This window comes from Macrobrachium nipponense, chromosome 28, assembly GCF_015104395.2.
Source record: "Macrobrachium nipponense isolate FS-2020 chromosome 28, ASM1510439v2, whole genome shotgun sequence".
Classification (NCBI taxonomy): domain Eukaryota; kingdom Metazoa; phylum Arthropoda; class Malacostraca; order Decapoda; family Palaemonidae; genus Macrobrachium; species Macrobrachium nipponense.
In genome coordinates, this window is record NC_087217.1 from 36,742,826 (window position 1) to 36,766,694 (window position 23,869).

Genomic DNA, 23,869 nt, shown 5'->3' on the forward strand with positions numbered 1-23,869 from the left:
AAGACTCTGTGTTGACAAGGGTAATCTGAGTGACTGGCAATCCAGTCAGTACCACACTTCCACAAATTAGATATGTACACTCGACAAGAAAACTGAAGATACAGTTTTCATTAGCTTTCATTCATCCAATTTCCCATTTGTTTTTACTGAAAAGACATAATATCGCTAAATTTACTCAAGAATATGAAAATACACTGCAAATTATATCATATAAGTTAAAACTGCAAAACAAAACCGTTCAGATACTTAAAAACACGATATATGTCCGAAGTAATTGGAATTTTTCAGATGGATTCGTTCATAGAGATCTGGTAGATAGAATGTGAATTTCTGATTTTAGTACTATGTATCACGACGACAATATTTACTCGTTTTGCTGCATGAACGGGGATATATTGCATCATCGTAAGTGGTGAATGCAATTATTTTAGTTTCTACAAAGTTATGTTTGTATTCCAAAGCAATTAAAGTTAGCTGACGTCAATGACAGTCAATGTTGCGACGGCTAAGGTAGGTTGAACAAATCTAGTTGCATCCGCAAGAGCATTTTCTATGATGTGAGGAGGAGCCCTAGAACTTCGAGCGGGAAAGCGCAAGTCACTGGATACTGGCTAACGTAACGGATTTCACACTTTGATTACTTTGACGTTGACATGGATCGAATGCTAGTTGCTGTTTACAAAGCTACTGTCTTTAAACATAAATCTTAATCAAGGTTAAAGTAGCATGTCAGCTCAAAGATTTTCTGGCTATATGCTCCCATTACAAAGCAGTTCGTAGTAGCCTACAGCCCTACGCGACTGCATTTCTTGCCGCGAGGTTGAAAGATCTCCCACGATATAAAACTTTAATTGCCTGTGCAATACATATTGAGTTATTTGTGGTAATAAATATTTTTACTTAACAGCTTTTTTTCGTGAATGATTTGTGGATGAAACCCGATTTTCAAAAGTAAAGACTATATCAAGAGAGCAAGAATGACCGCATCCTGTGTCTAAAATTTTCCCCGTCTTTTTACAATCTTTGAATGCTACCTACGGCAACTGTCGAATGTAATCAAGATTAGGGTATAAATTTCTTTGAGAATTAACTTGAATATTATGATCCTTCAAATTTTATCTAGCATAGTGCAGCACGATCTTGGCAGTCTTATCATATCGCGCAAGCATAGGTCTATCGATAGAGATACTAAATTCATTATATTTTCTTCTGCCTTTCCCCGTCACAAGTCCGCCACTCTCTCTCCACTTCTAAAACATACTTTAAAAATATATATATTACCACTCAATCTCCGAAAGAAAATATAATGAAATTAAGTAGTTATAAATAGGCCTAAGCTTTCACATGAACAGATTTTGCTTCTCTCTCTCTCTCTCTCTCTCTCTCTCTCTCTCTCTCTCTCTCTCTCTCTCTCTCTCTCTCTCTCCACTTTTAAAACACATTTGAAAAAATATTATCACTTAATCTCTCAAAGTAAATATAATGAATTAAGTATTCCCAAAAGATAGGCCTATGCTTGCGCGCTCTCTCTCTCTCTCTCTCTCTCTCTCTCTCTCTCTCTCTCTCTCTCTCTCTCTCTCTCTCTCTCTCTCTCTCTCGCTCTTTCTCCACTTTTGAAACATTTGAAAAAATACTATCACTTAATCTCTCAAAGTAAATATAATGAATATAGTATCTTTATCGATAGGTCCATGCTTGCGCGCTCTCTCTCTCTATCGTCATAATATTTCATTCTTTATTGTATTATTCCTCACGATTTCCACAAGTACTGTCCAAATTTTAAAACCTTTTCTCTCATTGTTTAAGATCCGTCTTTAATTAAGTATGAATTTTACATCAGCTTAGTGTCAAACATTACTAATAAATAAGGTTTCACAGTAGGTTTTAAACAAGGATGATCGATTTTCTACCCTGAACTGACGTTACCAAACCAATATTAACGAATAACATAGAGCCTGCTTCTACATTCAAGTATAAATGATTATAGGACCTCAACAGTATCTTTATGGTGCAAAGTTGATGGAAATCGAGAAAGCAACAAACGCTATGATTTTAAAGCTCCGCCCCCTTTCAAGAGTTGCCAGGTGTGGCATTATTGAACAATATATGTCCGAAGATTTAAAAAAACTGTATCTTAACTTTCCTTGCCGAGTGTACAACTGACTAAGGTTTATCCCACGGGTAAGCAAATCTGCAGGATTATCCTTGGTAGGAACATAACCAATTTTGAAATCATTCTCTTTAATTTGACTCACACAGTTGCGGACATACACATCAGTACTTCGGTTATTACTAACCCATAAAAGAGCTACTTGACTGTTGGACCATAAGGTGCAAGAAACAAATTGTAAGCGACTAGTTCTCATCATTGTGGAAGCAAACTAACTGGCTAGAGTCAGGGCGGTAAGCTCTAACTTTGGAATGGAAAGTTCCTTGACTGGTGCTACTCTAGACTTGGACAATATGAGACCTGATTTCTGAGATTCCACAATAATTGAATAGGCGGCGAACCCATAAGTTTGGAGGCATCCGAAAATATGTGTAAATCACGCTAACAAGGTACAATGACAAATCATGGAAATTCCAGGGTAGCAACCTTAGAAATTTCTTTACACCAACTATTAAATTCAACACAATTCTTGATCAAGAGGAGCATCCCAGCCAAGATTAAGAACTCCATAACTTCTGAACAAGGAAGCTACAAATGATACAACCTTTCTATTACTGAGGGAACTGGGGTTCCTTGACATCTGCGGTTTAGGTTCTGACACTTCACATTGTTCAAGATACTGATTAATCTGACAACTAGCCTTAACTGAAAGTACATCATCTACAATATCCCATCTGACACCAAGAACACTAACATTTTGCTGACCACCCTTTGCTCCAATTGAAGCATTAAAGTGGGTAACATTACTTATCCAGGTCTGAGGTGGCATACTTGCCTCATTAAGGATTTCATTTATAATTGGATATTTGTCGAACAGTAGTTCGGTCTTGTCATAAGTACGTGCAAAATTATCTACATAAAAATGTGGTACAAGACTTTTAGCTAAAGTAGGCCTTTGGAAGTGGTGTGAGACCTGGATAAGGTGTTAACAAGTACCTAGTAGGCAGATAACAAGAATAACACCAATGTTTGATAACGAATCCAATTATAATATAAAATTATAATTTGCCTGGATACTAAAGCTACATACAGTTTTTATGCTTGGTGATAACTGACGACTCCTTACCTGCCGCATTTTCATTATTCTTACCGTCAAGATGGCAAAGTAGTGATCCACCATGGCCAGTGCAAGTTCAGGATCATCATCTAAAGTGTCTTATATCACACCCAGTTATTGCTCAGTCTTCACAATTTCCTGTTCGTCCATCTTGTGTCTCTGTCAGCAGTGCCTAGAATGGGAATGAGTGCTTTGAACTCATTCCCACTTGCAACACGTTCACAACATAGTTTACGTATGTTGCCTATGCCTGATTCCGTATTATGTATGTTGTAATTGACTTACATCTGACTAAATTGCATTTACATCGGCAACATACGTGTACGTCTAAGTACATCACAAATCTCATCTCAACGTACGTAATTGTATACATTGCGAGTGTCGTACTTTTAATGTAATCAGCTGATTTCCCTTTTTTTCCAAGGTCCGCGACAGTCACAAAGCCAAGCTATTACGTTGGTCGCGGGCTTTATTTGCCGATGAGTGATTTAGTGCCCTTAATGTGCCATGTCCTCAAGTCCTAGTTTACCGAGGATATTAGTCCACCAGTGATGGAGTATGTATATATATATATATATATATATATATAGTATATATATATATATATATATATATATATATGATATATGAATACTTGATCACAAAGTATAGAAAACGTGATGCTATGTATAAATAAAGGTTTTTTGCCATGAAGGAAAAAATGAAAAAGCGAGATAGCCAAGTACTTTTGGTCCTGTTCAGACCCTTTACTGAGGCAAACTGATTTTACAGAGAACAACATAGTCAAAAGAAGGCTTAGTATACAAACTGACACTACAAGATTAGCAATAAGGGCGATTTTCACTCTACAGAAAGGAGGAGCCGCCTGAGGGTAGCCACACCTTGAAGGATACACGCAGTAAACAAGTGATTCTTCCAGAAAACAGTACATTTAAAAAAAACACGGGAGCATATACAATTTAATATCATGAATTTTTACATAAATTTTCCCCAAAAAATTATTATTAATGAAAAGACGAAAGAAAATATAAATATATATATATCGAGCAAGAGAAAGAGGGAGAGAGAATATCGAACCAGAGAGAGAGAGAGAGAGAGAGAGAGAGAGAGAGAGAGAGAGAGAGAAAGAAATAACAACTATATACATGTGCAACTAATTTATTAGTTGTTCATTTATTTTAAAGTCCTTCATAAACATCTTACAAATATATGGGTCCAAATGGTACATTCCCAGACTAAGATTTAGGTTGTTTTTATTAGCGATTTGTATAATTGCCGATTCCAGTAAATTTCTTGAAATATAATCATTAGATCTAGTAATTACCGAGGTATCACCCCAATTAATACAATGAGATTTTTCACTCAGATGGATAAACAGTGCATTTGAAGTCTGGGCTGTTCTAACTGAATACATATGCTGCTTAATACGTACACATAAATTTTTACTTGACTGACCAATGTAAAACGATGGGCAATCCTTACAAGGAATTTTGTAAATGATGTTGTTATTTGTTACGGGACTGTTCTTAATTAGCATATCTTTAATGGTATTGTTATAAGAGAACACTACATTAACATTAAACGATTTAAATATTGATTTTATGGTTTCAAATCCACGAAAATAAGGTAAGCTAAGTACATTTTTAGGCATTTCTTTTTCATTAATAACAACACTATAAAACTTTTTGTGAGCTTTTTGATAACATAAATCAATTAAATGAGGTGGGTAGCAGAGATCGTTTCCTATCTTTTTTATGTATTCTATTTCTTGGTCCAGATATTGTGGACTCGTGATACGCAAAGCGCGTAGGAACATAGAAGAAAAAATTGAAATTTTAATATTAAGATGGTGGCCAGAATAAAACGTACATGTGTTAATTTATTTGTGGGTTTTCTATAAATACTGAATTTGCATTGCAAAGATTCTCTATGTATTAATACATCTAGGAAAGGGATGACATTGTTATTTTCAATTTCAACAGTGAATTTTATGGATGGCTCTAAATTATTCAATTTAGACAGTAAATCATTTACATCGATACCACCAGGTAAGACTACTAAGATATCATCGACATATCGGTTCCATTTTAAGGGGATAAGTGTGATGTTCGGGAGGTGTTGTCTCTCAAAAAATTCCATATATAAGTTTGAAAGGAGAGGTGATAAAGGGTTACCTATGGCCATACCAAATATTTGTTGGTAATATTCTCCATTAAAAATAAATCTGCAATCACAAATACATAACTTAATCAAGGAAATTATGTGACTAACGGACATAGGCAATTCATGCGGTACAAGTTCATTACTTAAATATTCTAGCACAGAGTCAATAGGGACTTTTGTAAACAAAGAACATACATCAAAACTGACAAAAATATTGCTAGGATTTAGTACAATGTTATTTAATTTTTCCACAAGATCATGAGAATTCCGGATGTGTGAATTAGATACAGTTTCTAGTAGTGGGGATAACAGTTTGGTAAGATATTTAGATAGTTTATAAGCAATTGATCCTACAGTACTAATAATTGGGTGCATAGGTTTGTTTTCCTTATGAGTTTTGACTAGGCCATATAAATAAGGTAATGAGGGACATTTTACACAAAAGATCTTTATTATCTTTAAGAATTTGTTTGATATTGATATTAAAATTTTTTATTACTTGGTCCGAAGGATTTTTTGCAAGTTTTTTGTAAGTTATTTCATCCTCTAGTAAAGTATGCATGCGTGATATGTAGCCAGTTTTGTCAAGAACCACAAAACTATTGGATTTATCAGCCTTGGTAATGTGTAAGCTATTATCATTCTTCAATTCTTTTAAACGTTTTCTGTAGCGAGCGGGGAAGTAATTTTCATGATATGGAGAATATTACCAATAAATATTTGGTATGGCCATGGGTAACCCTTTATCACCTCTCCTTTCAAACTTATATATGGAATTTTTTGAGAGACAACACCTCCCGAATATCACACTTATCCCCTTAAAATGGTACCGATATGTCGATGATATCTTAGTAGTCTTACCTGGTGGTATCGATGTAAATGATTTACTGTCTAAATTGAATAATTTAGTGCCATCCATAAAATTCACTGTTGAAATTGAAAACAACAATGTCATCCCTTTCCTAGATGTACTAATACATAGAGAATCTTTGCAATGCAAATTCAGTATTTATAGAAAACCCACAAATAATTTAACATATGTACATTTTTATTCTGGCCACCACTTTTAATATTAAAAATTTCAATTTTTTCTTCTATGTTCCTACGCGCTTTGCGTATCACGAGTCCACAATATCTGGACCAAGAAATAGAATACATAAAAAAGATAGGAAACGATCTCTGCTACCCACCTCATTTAATTGATTTATGTTATCAAAAAGCTCACAAAAAGTTTTATAGTGTTGCTATTAATCAAAAAGAAATGTCTAAAAATGTACTTAGCTTACCTTATTTTCGTGGATTTGAAACCATAAAATCAATATTTAAATCGTTTAATGTTAATGTAGTGTTCTCTTATAACAATACCATTAAAAGGGATGCTAATTAAGGAATAGTCCCGTAACAAATAACAACATCATTTACAAAATTCCTTGTGAGGATTGCCCATCGTTTTACGTTGGTCAGTCAAGTAAAAATGTATGTGTACGTATTAAGCAGCATATGTATTCAGTTAGAACAGCCCAGACTTCAAATGCACTGTTTATCCATCTGAGTGAAAAATCTCATTGTATTAATTGGGGTGATACCTCAGTAATTGCTAGATCTAATGATTATGTTTCAGAAATTTACTGGAATCGGCAATTATACAAATCACTAATAAAAACAACCTAAATCTTAGTCTGGGAATGTACCATTTGGACCCCATATATTTGTAAGATGTATGAAGGACCTTAAAATAAATGAACAACTAATAAATTAGTCCTACATGTATTTAGTTATTATTTCTTTCTCTCTCTTTCTCTCTGGTTCGATATTCTCTCTCCCTCTTTCTCTTGCTCGATATATATATATTTATATTTTCTTTTGCCTTTTCATTAATAATAATTTTTTGGGGAAATTTTGTGTAAAAATTCATGATATTAAATTGTGCATGCTCCCGTGTTTTTTGAAAATGTTCTGTTTTCTGGAAGAATCACTTGTTTACCTGCATGTATCCTTCAAGGTGTGGCTACCCTCACGCAGCGGCTCCTTTCTGTAGAGTGAAAATCGCCCTTATTGCTAATCTTGTAGTGTCAGGTTTGTATATTAAGCCTTCTTTTGACAATGCTGTTCTCTGTAAAATCAGTTTGCCTCAGTAAAGGGTCCGAACAGGACCAAAAGTACTTGGCTATCTCGCTTTTTCATATTTTCCTTCGTGGCAAAAAACCTTTATATATATATATATATATATATATATATATATATATATATATATATATATATAAATGTGTGTGTGTGTGTGTGTGTGTAGGTGTGCGTGCATGCGCACACACACCATTTAGTGCATATATATATATACATATCATATATATATATATATATATATATATATATATATATATATATATATAATATATATATATGTATAGTATATATGTGTATATATATATATTGTGTATATATATGTATATATATATATATATATATATATATATATATATATATATATATATATATATATATATATATATATATATATATATATATATATATATATATATATATATAATTGCCAGATGTATTACATGCGATTTATCGGTTTTTCACACTTCTGGATAATGGCACCTTGTATTCTTTTTCCAGTGTTTACAAGTATTTTCTCACAGTCTCGTTATCCACTTTCTACAAATAACTAGGACACTCAATGATCGATATACGTTCGTGGAATGTTGTTCGCGGTAGTGTTGGTAACTCTGTCAGGAAAGTTGCATTTGTATATTGAATGAATAACATTATTTTGGCGCCTGACATTGCCAGAAAAATATGTTAATAAAATAAACTAATATGAAGCCTTTAAAGACTGTCAAATGAGTTAGTTTTACATAATTGACTAATAGAATGTGGCATCATCACCAATGCAAGCAAAGTATGGTAAATTTTCCTTTAATCGATGATGTTTCTACGTTTCTAATTTTTGGATTCATAGCTGTACGTTTTGGGCTCTAGTTCTTAAGAAGTTTAAGGTTAATACATTATAGGGAGAACAAATATTTACATTACGTGGCAACACACTCACCAAAACAATGGGCTGGCCTGGCTGGCTTGGTTTCCCGTTCACTATGAAGGGAAGAGGAGACTATAGGTAGAACTGGGAGTCGGAGCCATAAACAACTCAGACGAGGTGTAGACGCGGCAGCGAAAGGGTATACAGTGGCTTAGCTTAATCTTCGTTATTTCGTTACTTTTCTTTTTCGTTATTAAAGTACACTCATGTGTAGCGAGGTGTTGGCATCGACAGTCATTGTACATCTCGACACGTTTCCGTACCATAAAGAGTACGGGTTACCGGAAGGTTACAGTGATTCAGTCGTCTTGTGGTTGTAGAATTTAACAAATCAAAACATCGGACAGGGAATTTCGTTTTAGTCCAGACAGATTGGTGTTTCCTGTGTCTGTCTGCCTGTTGTGCCCAAAATAATTGTCATTTTCACAGAACCTGAGGTTTTATCAACTTACTTGATGACACTCTTATCCAGAAAGTAGGAAAGATCGTGCACGACTAACGAGTGTTCAAAACAAGAGAATCTCTATTACTACCTACTAGTTTCAGTTGTCAGTTATTCGATATTCTCTGAACTGAAGGACAGGAAGACCATAGATATCCCCAGGTACCTATAGGTATAACACCCAGTTCGCGACTGAGTAGTATAGGTAGGTAAACCTACCTAGTTGATTACCGAGACTGCTTCGATAAGTACAGATTTGTCGCGGAAGGGCAGGATATCTTCCACTGCAACGAATCGGACCGAATACCTAGCCACAACTTTCGAAAGTAACCAACCAACGAATTCTGTAACACTATAAGTCTTCGAAGTTTGTAACAGAAAATGGCCCCAACCATGGAGCCAAATGTTGGTGACGACGAATCGTGGCATCGTATCGTTAGAGAGCATCCAGTAATGAGGATGTGCAGGAATGATAAAGGTAAGGAGCCGTCAGCTGTTACCAACCGTAAACTGTACCTATGTAGCTTTAGTATCCAGGCAAATCATAATTTTAGATTATACTAATTGGGTTCGTTATCGAACTTTGGTGTTATTCTTGTTGACTGTCTAGGCCTACTTAGACTACATAAGGTACATGTTAACGCCTTATCCAGGTCCCTCACCACTTCCAAAGGCCTCGGAGGACCTTCTCATTATCAAATTAACAGTAGCTACTTACCTATTCATCAGGTGCATTTTGATCACTGCAAATTCCCCACTCTCTCACTGCAAATTCCCCACTCTCTGTTTGATATTCCATAGGTATCATAGCGTTGATTAAAAAAACAGGTTCACCAATCAGTTTCTATTTGAAAGCCTTCAAAGCCGCAATCTGCCACAGCTCAAGAGGAATCTTGTAATTCACAAATATTAGGTATTGGTAAAACTAAAGAATTCGGTTACCTAACCAAAGTAGCTAATACTGGTGGGATGGGTAATTTCATTGGGAATTGCAGTTTCCTAGTAGTATATATACCTGGCTAGTATTTTCGATGCATACCTACTAGGTATTAGGTAACAATGGTAAGACTAAAGACTGTTACCGCACCCTTCTGGTCTGGTAACTATCAGTGAATGTACAAAATGGGTGGCATGTTTAGTGCATGCCCCTTGGGCATTACCTACTATAAAAAAAAGCAAAAAAAAACTGGTATTTCAATATAAGCATTCTGCATCGTTCGTCCCCGCAAATACGAAAGCCTCCAGGAATTGGGGCATCAAATATATTTCGCCGTGTTTAGTACAAGCCCCTGGGGGTTAATTACAGTTGTCCGGATAAATATTACTTAAAATTCTTTTTCAGGAGGTAAAACTGCATAGAAAAACCGCAACTGCCATAGTCCAGGCCACCACGGAATAGTAATATAGATCTACCAAAACTGTAAATATCATATTAAAGACATACAGTCAGTTAATCTAAGCAAAAGACTGTTAGGCTAATTGCTGTTGCTGACTGGCGAGATCCAGGCCACAGTAGTAGTGTTCAGAATTACCCTTATTTTTAGTTTTCTTTAAAAGAAATCTATCAGTTGGCTGTCTGTTTGTCCACTTTTTCTGTCTGCCCGCAGGTCTTAATAACTACTGAGGCTAGAGGGCTGCAAATTGGTATGTCAGTCATCCAACCTCCAATCATCAAACATACTAAGTTGCAGCTCTCCAGCCTCAGTAAGGTTAAAGTAAGCCATAATTGTGCATCTGGCAATGATATGGAACAGGCTGCCACAGGACCATGTTTTAAAGTTTCATGGGCTGCCACTCATGCAGCATTATACTGAGACCACCCAAAGTTAGATTTGTTTTTAATGGCTTTGATTAGATATACACTGTACAGAAAACTCGATTGTGCTGAAGAAACTTTGGTGCATTTTTTTACTTGCATACGGCGAAAGCTGGTACATGGTCGTTAAAACTTAAAAAAGATGGTTAGGTAGTAACTACTGTTGGGTAGGCTGGGAGACCCAGATGTAAAAATTCCACTTTGATTTTGGCCATCATTTGGTGCAGCTGTGTTTTTTGTGCTCTTGCCTGACTGTCTTTAAACTCATGTTTTCCCGGTAGGATTTTTTCTTTTATAGTTTCTTGCTAATTTGGATATATGTACTGTGTTTGATATTTTGTTCCTACACAATATACAAACCCTCAGTCCTTTACAATAGGAGTTACTACTTAAGGTGAAGCCTGGACTCTGTCACTGAAATCTTGAAACAAGACAGTTTGGTAGTTAACTACTGGTCTGGTCGTTGAGAGTCTCCCGGCAAAACATTAACATTCCAATTTGCTTTTGGCCTTCAATGTGGATAAGAAGTATTCATCACTGCTCTCGGCCAGACTGTTTCAGCTAATTTCTTTTCAATCCTGGTGGGATTTTTCCTAGTTTTGTTTTGGGTACATATATGTGTAATTTGTATTCTGTGTGTTTGTGGAGAATATGCAAACCCAAGAATCACAATTGCTTAAGAATCCTGGCCCCGGTAGGTGGTGCCAGGGGGTTGCAGGGTAAGAAGTGCAGCAAAATACATGTCTCACTCAATTTTGATTCTCATGCTCTCTGTTCATCTTGCCTAGATGGTGAGTGTAATCTAGAAAATCGTTGTGTGAATTGTTGTGATTGGTCCATGTAGTGTAATCTAGAAGAATGTTGTGCAGAGTGTTGTGATTGGTCCATGGTGCAGTGGGGGAAGTTTGCTAGTAGGAGTTTGGGGTAACACACCCCCCCGCCACTCCCATGTTAGCTAACCCTTTGTCTTCCTGCCTCTCTCTTAGCAATCCCTTCGGTGAAAGCCTTTGTTTCTGCTTCCTCCTCGACGAGTCGGGGGAGGAAGGGGAAGCTGAGACTATGGACCAGGGCAACATTCCTCTGGAGGCCTCTTCTCACTCTGAAGGTACGCCTTTGGAGCGCGGAGGGACCCCCCTCATCAACTTTACTTTCTTCTGCAGGTGGGGTATCAGGTCTGGACCAGGCATGGGCTTCGCTGGGTCTGGTCGGGCTGCCTTCTGTACAAGCTTTGCTGGCACACCTGAATAGTACCAGTGCCCGCATTGCTGCAACCCACTCTGTAGTCACCACCAGTAGCCCTAGAGTGACTCATCCTGGCTGTTTATGCTGCCCCACCTGGTCTGGTCGCACCATCTGACCAATGTGTCCCTACTGTGGTGATGGGAACTAGAGCACATTTGCCTGCTTGCCATCCTCTAGCTCCTGGGTGTATGTTGATTTAGGAATTGTATAAACAAGCAGGCTAAGGGAGCTCTGATGTTCTGCTTAGATTTTAAGGGAACTACACGGTTCTGTAAGCATTGTAACCTATTTTCAAATGCATGAATGTAGAGGGATTGTATAGACGTGAGAAAGCAGTTTAGTCTAATTTGTACTTGGCCGTAATTTGAAGACAAAAGTTTGAAATCACATACTTCACCTCCCCACAATCAGAGTATGAAGTCTTGCGCATGCGCAGTGGCCATAGCAACGCATCGCGTCCTTGACAGCATTGCATAGAATACTCCGAGTTCTGAGCGTTAGCCTAGTGCTGAAATTTAAGGAGAATGCTTACCTATGACATTGTGTAGTCAGTGACAGCATTATCACGAAGCCAGTTAAGCAAACTTACTAACCCTCAGCTAAAAGAAGCATTAAGCACAATGATTAATGCCATAAGAAATCAAGAACCAACAAGTACCGAGATACTGGATGAGTTAAAGCTACTGAGAGGTGAATTAGTGAAATAAAGACAATTAAACAAAGAAGTTAAGGATCTATCAACCTGATTGGACAAAGCTTACAAGGTTGTAAGCCAGCAACAAAAGTTTTTAGAAGCAGTTGATGCAAGAGAAAGAAGCAGAAATATTGTTATAACCTGGGTTACCAGAGAACAGTGACAAGATTGGGGATGACGATACTGCCAAGGTTAAGAAGGTGATCAAGGCAACTGGCTATACGGACGACACGGAGATGGAGCTGGGAAAGTGGTAGATAAGACGTCTGGGAAAGGAAAACAATCAGCGGAATGGACTCATTCATGTCGTGCTTAATGACCGGCAACAACGGAACTATATCTTGGAGAAAGCAAAAAATCTGAAGAACTGTGAGGGACTTTTAGCTAGGATATTCATCAAGAAGAATCTACATCCTGCAGTAAGAGAAGAGAAAAATAAACCAGAAAATGCTGGTTCTAATATTAGATATGATTGGAAAATTCGTGTTCTTCTTCGAGACAATGTAGTTATTGATAAATGCGTAAGTTGTAAGTTTTTTTTAGGCCATTGTCTAAATGAATTAAAGATATGTTCCTGGAATAATGCAGGTGTGAGAGAGAAGTTGCAATATTCTGATATTTTGTACAGTGGTACCTCGAGATACGAAAGGCTCAACTTATGAAAAACTCGAGATACGAAAGCAAATACGAAGATTTTTGTGGCTCTACATAAGAAAATAGTTCAAGATACGAAAGGTTGTTGCTGTAAAGTCCGAGATTTGCCCGGACCACCGATTACAATTTTAAAACTCGACTGAGTAGACTCGCCACCATCCTCCCGCTCTCCTATTGGTTCCTGATGCTAGTCACTGCCATGAGATCCTTCTCTCCTATTGGTCAGCATCTCTCCCATGATGCATCTGCGTAGCGGCCTGCTCTTTCGGCCACTTCACGGCATCATCGGTATCGTACGCACACGATATTCTTTCCTTCTATACGATTTCGTTTATTAACGTAAATTCGTTAGTGATTTCGTTATAGTATAACTTTATCGTGTTGTGTGAGAACTTTACTACATACGTATACATACTACATAAGATAATTACGTACAGTATACTATATGTTGTCATGGGTCCCAAGAAAGTTGAAATTCACGGAAAGAAGATGCTTTCTTTGGAGATGAAGATGGAGATAATTAAAAAGTATGAAGCTGGTATGCGATTGAGTGTGATCGCCAAGGAATACAGCCAAAATCCGTCGACAATAGGCACCGTCCTTAAGCAGAAGGATGTCATCAAAGCAGCTACACCTTTTAAGGGCGTGACTATTTTGTCCAGCAAGAGGAGCCACGTGCACGATGAAATGGAAAGGCTTCTTCTTGTCTGGATAAAAGACAAAGAAATCGCTGGTGATGCGATAACGGAGACGGCAATCTGCCACAAGGCCAGCTCTATTTTCGGCGATTTGATTGCCCTGGCCGAAGACGGCGGAGAAGGGACATCAACGCCAACCCCAGAGTTCAAGGCTTCTCATGGGTGGTTCAAAAATTCTGTAAACGGGCTGGCAACCATTCGGTGGTGTGGCATAGGGAGGCGGCCAGCTCGGACACGAAAGCGGCCGAAGCCTTTATTAAGACGTTCGACGAGATGACTCTCAACGAAGGCTACAGTTCTCAGCCTCGTTGGATGTACATCACGCAGGGAAGAGAAGAAGCTACCCGGGCATAAGCCTATGAAAGACAGGCTTACGCTCACTCTTTGTTTGAACGCCAGTGGGGATTGCATGGTGAAGCCCCTACTTGTGTATCATTTGGAGACTCCTTGAGCGAGCCTTCAAGGCCCACAAAGTGCTTAAGGAGAAGCTTCCAGTGATGTGGAGGGCTAATGCGAAAGCCTGGGTAACAAGACTTTTTTCATGGAGTGGGTAAATCTGTGTTTCGGCCCGACTGAAGAAATTCTTGGAAGAGAAGCGCCTCCCTCTGAAATGTCTGCTGTTGTTGGACAATGCCCCTGCTCACCCTCCTGGCCTCGAGGAAGATATCCTAGCAGAGTATTCATTTATCAAGGTTTTTTTTTATCTTCCGCCTAACACTACCCCTCTCCTCCAGCCCATGAACCAGCAAGTGATATCGAACTTCAAGAAGCTGTATACGAAATATCTTTTCAAGAGATGTTTCGACATCACCAATACCACAAACCTCACCTTGCGTGAATTTTGGAAGGAGCATTTCGATATCATAATATGCATCCGACTCTTCGACCAAGCTTGGCATGAGGTTTCTAGGCCAACCTTGAATTCCTCGTGGAGGAAACTCTGGCCTGATACTGTATCCGCCAGAGACTTCGAGGGATTTGACATGGCTGAAGCTGGTGCTGCAGATTCAGGAACAGTTGACGATCCTGAAACTGTTTCGCAACCAGATCTTGACGAGATCGTTGCACTCGGCTAAGTCCATGGGGCTAGTCGTCGACGAGGACAACATCAATGACCTTCTCGAGGAGCACCAAGAGGAGCTTACGACGGATGACCTGAAGGAGTTGGAAGCCATGCAACATAACATTGTTCAAGAGGAGTTCTCTAGCAGCGGCAAGGAAGAGGAGGAGGAGCCTATGACAACGGCAGAAATTAAGGATGCTCTAGCTGCTTTTCATAAGGTGCAATCATTCGTAGAAAAGACACCCCAAAAAGGCTTGCACAGGTCGTATGCTTGCACAGTTCGATGATGTTTGCCCGAGTCGTTTCAGGAACATTGTGAAAAGCAGGCAGAAGCAATCTTCCTTGGATAGTTATTTTTTAAAGAGGCCTTTAGTAGGAGTAAGCAAAAAGGAAGAAGCAAGTGATACTACTACGAAAAAACAGAAAGTTGAAAGTGGTGAAGAAGTTGAAATTTTGTAAGAAAAAAAACGTAAAGTATAAAAAAGTAAAAAAAAAATGTAAAAATAAAAAAAAAAGGCAAAAAAAAATTTATTATAAGTTTTTTGTAAATTAAGTGTTACAGTTTTGTTAATGTGTTTTGTAAAGTTTAGTTTATGTTTTCCTGACATTTTTTAGGTGTTTCGTAAAGTTAAGGGTATGTATCTGCCGTTTGTCCTCCTCCTCTGTCGCCACTTTCGGAGATAGCCTCACTCGAAAGGTAAGCTTCCACATTTTACTACATACGTACGTATGTACGTACAGTATTTCTTGTATACCATGTACACTAATACACTTTATTTACAGGTACTATGTAGTACATATTAGCAGTACGTATTAATTTAGGTATTGAATGGTCCAAATTGTTGTAGTATTTCATCGTTTATATGTCAATTTAGCTTTATTATGAAATTTACTGGGGTGTTTTTGGAGGGCTTGGAACAGATTAGCCCTTATACATGTAAAATGCGGTTCAAGATACGAAAAACTCATGATATGAAGGCCGCCTCGGAACGGATTAATTTCGTATCTTGAGGTACCACTGTAGTATGTTGTGAATTATGACATTGTGTGGCTTTTGGAAGCAAAAATAGTAAGCAATTTGAGCCTGCCAGGTTCTTGTTTATATTACAACCCTTCGCAGAAAGGCAAGCATAGAGTTGGTGTACTTTTGTTGGTCAAAAGCAATATCATGAGATTGATAGCAAACGTAAAGCTAGATTGTGAAGGCCAAATCTGGTTTCAGTTGTCTTGTTGGCCAGGTGTCTTTCTCGGTGGTGTATACATTACACCAGAGGATTCTCCGTACTCTGATGTATTGCAATTTGGTAATTTAGAGTCTGATAAATAAATGATCATGAACAAATAGTTGTCATGGGAGATTGTGATGCCCGTGTGGGCTATCCAAACATTGTTGATGAAGGTGTTCCTTATGTCTATGAGATTATTCAAGATAATCATGTTGATAGAATGCTTAGAAGTAAATCAAAGCATATTAGGGTCTGATCATGCCCCCCTAGGTTTGGTACTTAGGATAGGTGTAAAAAATTTGCCATTTAAATTTTTGTTGGAAAGGGCAGAAAATTTAGGACTGTCGTACATGAACGTGATAATCATCAGTTGATTAAAAAAAGTATTTCACATAACAATTTTAATGTTGATAATGCAGTGCACGAGTCAAATTCAGCCTCCGAATGTGATTAATGTAGACAGGCTGCATAGAAATTATAATGAGTGAAGGCTTGGATACGATCAGAGTTGCCGAAAAATGTAAAGTGAGAGATAGAGGTGTTGATTGGGATGTGACAAAACCTAGATGGGAGCGTTTACTTGAGTGTAATGATTCTAAAGCAATCTGGAGAGCTATAGACTGGAAGGGACAGATATTAGAGGCAAATACATTGCAACCAGACGACAGGAAATTTCAAGACCCATTTTGAATCACTTTTCAATCCAGGTAAAATGAATAATCAAAATGAAGGTGTATATGATCTTGATGACCCCCCTTATATCCCTGTCCTTGACGATCCTTTAACTCCACAAGAACTAGATGGGGCTCTAAAGGACATGAATATGAGTAAAAGCTACTGTGGCTTATGGCCCGGATTGTTTGTTCGCCTGTCCGCCTTGTGGGTTATGTTTTTCTTGTCTGTGTTAATGCTTTGTTTTTGAGCTTGAATTACTGGTCATCATGAGGATACAGTAAACTTGTACTTTTTAAATCTGGAAACAGAATGACATGTGGAAATTATAGAGGGATAAGTATCATGGATATGATAGGTAAGATATATGACATATTGCTATTGAATAGACTGAAATTATGGCGCAGTATAGATAAGTGTCAAGCTGGAGCACAGAAAAAAAGAGGATGTACTATAGAACAAATATTGTCATTGAGATTGTTAATTGATTTGACTATTTTTAAGAAGAAAAGATTCTATGTAATGTTTATAGACTTCAGTAAAGCTTATGATAGAGTTCCCAGAAGAAAAGTGATAAGTTATTTGAAAGAACTAGGATGTGGGAAGAGAATGTTGTCTTCAATTAAAGAGATGTACAGTAGCACTAAGAATGTTTTAAAAACAGCTGTGATAGATAGCTCTGTCCATGTTTGGCAGGGAGCTCCCACTAGTTGTTTGCTGTTTGTCATTTATATGGATGAAATAGTTAGGATGTTAGAAGATGCAATACCAGTGGACAGTTTTTTGGGTAATTTACATGTGCTTTTGTTGATGGATGACTGTGATTGTTGCCACTTTGTGAGAAATGTGTATTAAAAAATTTGCTATTATATAAATATGGCTTGCAGCTAAATGAAAAAATGGGCAAATTTTTCATGGTAAGCAAAAGTGTAGGTGACCAGTTGTCAATAACAGTTCAAGGTCAAACTATAAATTACTATGACCAATTCTTTACCTTGGAACTTGGTTCACAGATGATGGAAAATTAAAAACTTGCCTCTCTACATCAGCCAAGTTGGCAATCAACCTTAAATAAGCTCTCAATAATTGATTCTGTAAAACGAATACTAAAATGCCATTCTATTTCAAGAAGAAAGTTTTTTAAGCAGCAGCAACTTCATCCTTGTTTTATGGGTCAGAAACATGGTTAGCAAATGCATTACAAAAACCATTAAGTAATTACAATCACTTAGTAAAAAGTCTTCTAGGTGTAAGGGTAAACACCTGTACACATTTCTGTTTGGCTGAATCTGGGATACCCCCGGCACAATTCGTCGTGGCATCAAAACAAAAAAGTTTTCTTGTGTCTAAGTTGTCTAATCCTGATAGGGAAGAGCCTTTACATATTGTATATGCAATGTGTAGGGGTACAGACTCCCCTGGGTATAGATTTATTTAAAATTCCCTAGCCTTTAATGATCAGATTGATCCACTAGTTGATGTTATATCAATTAGAAATAGACCAGATTCAGCAACAAAATATGTGACTTACAGAAACAAACTGAATCCCAACTTAGTAATGCATAAATTGTATACTGATAAACTATACATCTCTGATTATATTCGCATAGCTTTCAGTCGTTTATGATTCGTGTCCCATAACCTTCGTATAGAAACAGGTAGGTGGAGTCGAACTCCTCCAGAATTTAGAATGTGTACTTGTGATAATAGCTATATTTAGGACGCGTCACGTTCTGATCAATTGTCCTCTGTCAATGCCATGTAGGCATAAATATCCAAACGTAAATTATGAGTCTCTGAGTACTTTATTAATCAAAATGGTAATATATTGTTGATTTGGGTACATATGTTTATGAAGTTCCTTGTATTTATGAGTAATGTGCAGCTTTTGTCTTCTGTTTTATGTTTTTCTTCAAATGAACTTTTCCTTTTTTTCAAGCATTGTGTGTGTTAGGACTTGATGCTGGATAGTGATATGACTTGAGTATTTTCTCTGTAGTAAATCCATTTTTTTCATTGTTTGTTGTCTTATGGGCTTATGTGATTTGCACGAAAGTTGTATTTTGATGTATTTTTTCTTTGTAGGCCATGTACCTGCAAGAACAGAAGAGATTACTGTCCACTTTGTGAACAAATTTCTACCAATAATTGTATAATTTTTGCCAATTAAATAACTAGCTAACTATCTGTCTGCAGTGCCACCCCCTCCTGGGTTTGGGGTGGCACCTCTGCCTGTACTTGTGGTTTCTACCCTTCCTCTGCCACCCCTTGTGGTGGCAGAGGTGACCCCGCCTGCTGTTTTCGCTGCCGTACTTACTCCTGCTCCTGTACCTGCTCCTGCTCCTGTATCGGCATTTGCCCTGGTTTCTGGAGCTGCTGAGTCGTCTGCCTCCCCTCGGGGGCCCCTGATGTCTTTCCTAAGGAAGCTGATGTAGAAGAGGTCTAGGTAGGTGTCATCGTCTCCATTTTTGTTGTCTACCGCCTCCTCACCTCCCTCTTTGAAGGGTTCTAGGCTTAAGAAGAGGAAGGTAGCTTCTCTTCCCCCTAAGAAGTCTCGCCATGAGACTTCGAAGGGTCTCCCTCCTTCCCCCGGGAAGGAAGCAGTTGGCTCTCTTGATGGTTCACCTGCTCCTTTGGGAGTGGGAACTGTGACGCTGTCCCCAGGGTCTAGTGTTTTGGGAGCCCCAGGAGTTTGAACCAAGGTTCGTTCTGTCCCTGATTCCAAGGGCGATGCTCTTGGAACAGGGTCTATGTTAGAGACGTGCTTCCGAGATTCTTTGAATGAACAGCCCCTCCTGGGTAGTAGATGTACTTCGGGAGGGATATCTACATCCACAGCCAATGATGAGGAGTAGAGTCGAAGTCGCTGCCCTTCGGGACAATACATCTGGAAAGGCTAGGAGGAGGTCCCTTGTACAGTCCTCTTTGCACAAGGTTTCGACCCTGAAGAGAACTGGGATGTGTCATGAGGACAATGCATGTTCCCACCAGTCTGGTATCCATGATGCTGCTACCAGTGTCGCTGCTACAGCTTGCTGAGAACCTCTGCATTCTCATCGGAAAAGCGCCAAGCCTAGGCCATCACGCTTTCCTAGACCCATGCCTCTACCATCACCGCGGGTTGGTGACAGGACGTGGCTCTGTGAGGAGAAATGAGATTATCCAATCCTCCTCTTCTATTCACTCTACTTGCTCAGGCTACACTGGGAGGGGCGAGGCAAATAGAAGGAATCCTGCAGAGTGCTATCCACAGGATTCGGTGTCGGGGGGCCTATGTTCTTGGTGGGGTTTTAGGACCCCACAGGACACATGCCTGCATCTTTGAGAAAGGATCCAGGTGGTCTGGTGAGGTTCTTCCTCATGAGAGAGTAGATCGGGAGGACCAGTCTCTCAAAGGGTTGGAGGGCCCTTTGCCCAGAGACTGACACCTCCAAGATACAGAGGACCTTTGCTGAGATTGTTGCGCTGATTCATCAGCGCAACGATATTGGGGAAGCGACCACAGCCTCTGCTTCAGGTAACTGCCCCTCTTGTCTCAAATCCTTCTGGGGTCCTAAGAAGGAACCCAAAGTTCTGACGGGGCTGCTGTGGTCGGCAATGGCTGACAGAGTGCTAACCCAGGTGAACAATCTTGTTTCCGGACAAGAGAATTCACTCATGTCTAACTGTTCAGACAAGCTGCTTCCCCCTCTACCTCGCCAGAGGCATTTCTACACACACTCTGAGAGGCCAGTGTCGACCAAACAGGTTGACCTGGACCTGGTTCATCTTGGTCCGGGTCTGTCACTGCATAACCTGACTGGTGAGAGCATATCTCTCTCATCAGGAAGCAGTGACCCTGGAAGCTACGCAAAGGCAGCTCTTCAGGCAGTCCCCTGGCTAGACCTGTAGTGTCTTAGTGTGTAAGGCTGCTGCTTCTTCAGGAGCTATCATCCCGGGAAATTACTTGGTCTTTGGGAGACTACCAGTATGGAGGTAGGGTTATCACCTATCTGGCCCACCACACAACAAACTTGTGGGCAAACCTGGTCCTTAAGAGATGCTGTTCTCTTTCGAGAGACCAGGTCTCTCGCTCTCGAGTCAGTACTGGCCCTATGAAATGGACCTTTGCTGGGCTCTGCCTCTCTTTTCAACAAGGAGCAGATAGATGCTGCGGTGGACAAGCAACGGGATGACGATAAAAGGACTGTCTTGTCCACCAGGCAGTGATGAAGACTTCTGGGTCTTCAAGCACCACTGCTACCAGACCTTTGAGTCTGGCTAGCTCCTCCTTGGCTCCAAAGAAGTCCTCCTCTTCTAAGGAGTCCCCAAGGAACAGCCCAGCCTTCTTCTTCCTCTTCAAAAGGAGCGCAGTCTTGCTCCTTTCAGCCATCCTTGCCTTCGGGAAATGGGGTTAAGGGAAAGAAGAGGGGGAAATGCTAGGGGCAGTGTTCCCCTCCAGGTGTTGCCTATCGAGTGATTGAGCAACATGACAGCAATATGGAGCAGAAACCTGGGTAGATGTTCTTCAAGAGGGATATCTACTTCCCTTCGAGTCTCCGCCACCTCTCACCAACCACCCAGTCCATCTCAGATCCTGCCTAGAAAGATCACAGAAACACCAAATACTATCTCAAGAAGTGCATAAGATGCTAAGCAAGGGTGCTGTAGAAGTCGTGTCAGGCTGGTTTCCAGGGTTTTACAGCAGAGTCTCTCACAGTGAAGGCTTCGGGGGGATGGAGACTAGTCATAGACCTTTCTTTCAGGACCAATTCGTTAGCCAGACTCGTTTCATGATAGAGACAGCATGAACAGTCCTCGCCTCTATCAGGGAGAATGACTTCATGTTACAGAAGACTTTAAAGGATGCATATTTTCAGATACCCATTCATCTGTCTTCCTGCAAGTACCTCCACTTTGTCCTCAGAGATAGTGTATCAGTTTAGGGCACTGCTTTGGGCAATTGCTACAGGACAAAGATCAACTACCTGAGTTTTGTCCCCCTCTTGCAGGAGATGGGAGAGGACTTGGACTGGTAGCTTGACAACAGGAACCTCTTAATAGGAGAGGATTTTCGCACTCCCGCTCTGGACATGCTTTTGTTCTCAGATGTATCCACCAAGGGATGGGACACACACCTGGAGGAGTTGCTGACTGCAGAAGTGTGGGACCTTCGCGACAGTCACCTTCACATCAGCATCCTGGAACTCGATGCAGCCTTCCTGGCTGTCCAAGAGTTTTGGGATTGTGTGATGGGACACTCGGTGGTATTGATGAGTGACAATACCTGTGGCGCAACCTGCTGTGTCAACCACATGTCGAACTGTGCGATCGGGTAGTGCCTTCCCTGTGTCTCCATGGCTTGAGGTTATCCACCATCTCTTGCAAGCGAGAGGCTTTTCTTGCTGAGCCGCAACAGAGATGGTAGGATACCTCAGACAGTCCTCTGCAGTGGTATACCAGGGAAAGTGGGCTGTCATCTGTGGTTGCAGCCACTCTTCAGCAGGTCGCCGATTTCCTCGTCTTCCTTCGCTGAGAGAAGCTCCTTGGTTTCAGCTGTAAAAGGCTATAGGGCCGCACTAGGCCTAGTTTTAAAGCTGAAAGGTATCAATATCTCTTCCTCCTTCCAGATATCGTTACTTATGAGAAGCTTCAAGAGGTCTTGCCCGCCCAGGGAGATCAGGTCCCCAGCTTGGTATGTGACTCTCGTGTTGTAGAGCCTTTCTTTTGCACTATATGAGCCCCTTTGAGAGTCCTCAGACAGGGATCTGACACTAGAGACTGTCTTTCTGCTAGCCCTGGTATTGGCGAAGAGAGTTGGAGAACTTAATGGTCTTTCTTTTGATGTTAAACACTCAAGGGGATGGGGATTGGTTATGCTCTATTTCATCCCGGATTTTATAGCTAAGACTCAGAATCCTTCGTTCCTTGATGCTAGGTTCAAGTCTTTAACCACCCCTTCCCTGAGTGACCGTTGGTGATGATCCAGATGAGATGCTACTATGTCCCATTAGGGCACTTTTTTGCTGTCTGAAGAAGACTCAACAACTCTGGCCACGACTGTTGACAGCTCTTCATTAGCATCAGTGGTTAAAAGAAAGAGGTGTCTTTCTGACATCATGAGACGATCAGGAAGGCGTACTCTGTTGCTGGCACAGACGACACTGGTACACTTTGTCCAAGAGCTCATGAGGTTATGGGGCATTGCCCCGTCCCTCACATTCTGTAAGAACCTGTTGGTTCATCAGGTTTGCTGTACGGGCCTTTTTTTTTATCCTATTGGAGTAGGATACTGAGAACAAATTTGTAGGTCAGCAAATAAAACTTGGATAACTCCGATTCTCCTTAATCTTATTTATTACTTAAATTAATATTACAGTGCACAACCTAATCTTATCCCTAACTTGTCAAACTTACCCTCATATCCCCACACAGCTGCTGAATTCTTCAAACAAGGCTGGTTGGTAGTTAACTCCCTCTGACACTAGACATAAACATTCGAATTTGCTTTCAGTTGTTGTCGTAGGAGGATGTGCTTTCACTGTTCTCTACCCTGACTGTTGTTTGCTGTTTCTTCAATTTTTCTATCCTGGTGGGATTATCCTTTTTACTATTGTAGAAATGTTTGATATGAACATCCGGCACTGCCCCTGGGGTAGATGGCAAGAAGTGCGGGAAGAACCGTGCTTCTCTGGATGTTGATCCTTACTCCCTTTGTGCCTCCTGTCAAAGGTGTGAATGTGACGCTGAAGTGATGTGTGTGTGGAGTGTTCCCTTTGGTCCGCTTCTTAGTGGGGGAAGTTGGCTGGGAGGAGATATGTAAGAAAGCCTAAACCCACGGTGGGGAGTAATTCACCCCCAACCACTCCAAACATTGCAAATCCTTTGTCTTCATAGCTCTCTCCCGGCAAGCGTCCTGTACTCCCCTTCGTGGGAGGCCTCTCTCTCCA

The 23,869-nt window shown here is 39.9% G+C and overlaps 1 protein-coding gene across 3 annotated transcripts in view; it reads left to right on the forward strand.

Moving 5' to 3' along the window:
- The first annotated feature begins 8,485 nt into the window (after nt 1–8,485).
- LOC135201666 (6-phosphofructo-2-kinase/fructose-2,6-bisphosphatase 1-like) overlaps nt 8,486–23,869 on the forward strand; it is a 229,128-nt gene continuing 213,744 nt past the window's right edge. Inside the window, exon 1 of one of the 3 annotated variants that reach the window (XM_064230778.1) lies at nt 8,486–9,353. In XM_064230778.1, the coding sequence (XP_064086848.1) occupies nt 9,257–9,353 (97 nt within the window). In that variant the 5' untranslated portion in view covers nt 8,486–9,256. The remainder of the gene's footprint in view (nt 9,354–23,869) is intronic. The other 2 variants (XM_064230780.1, XM_064230779.1) reach the window with 2 other exon arrangements.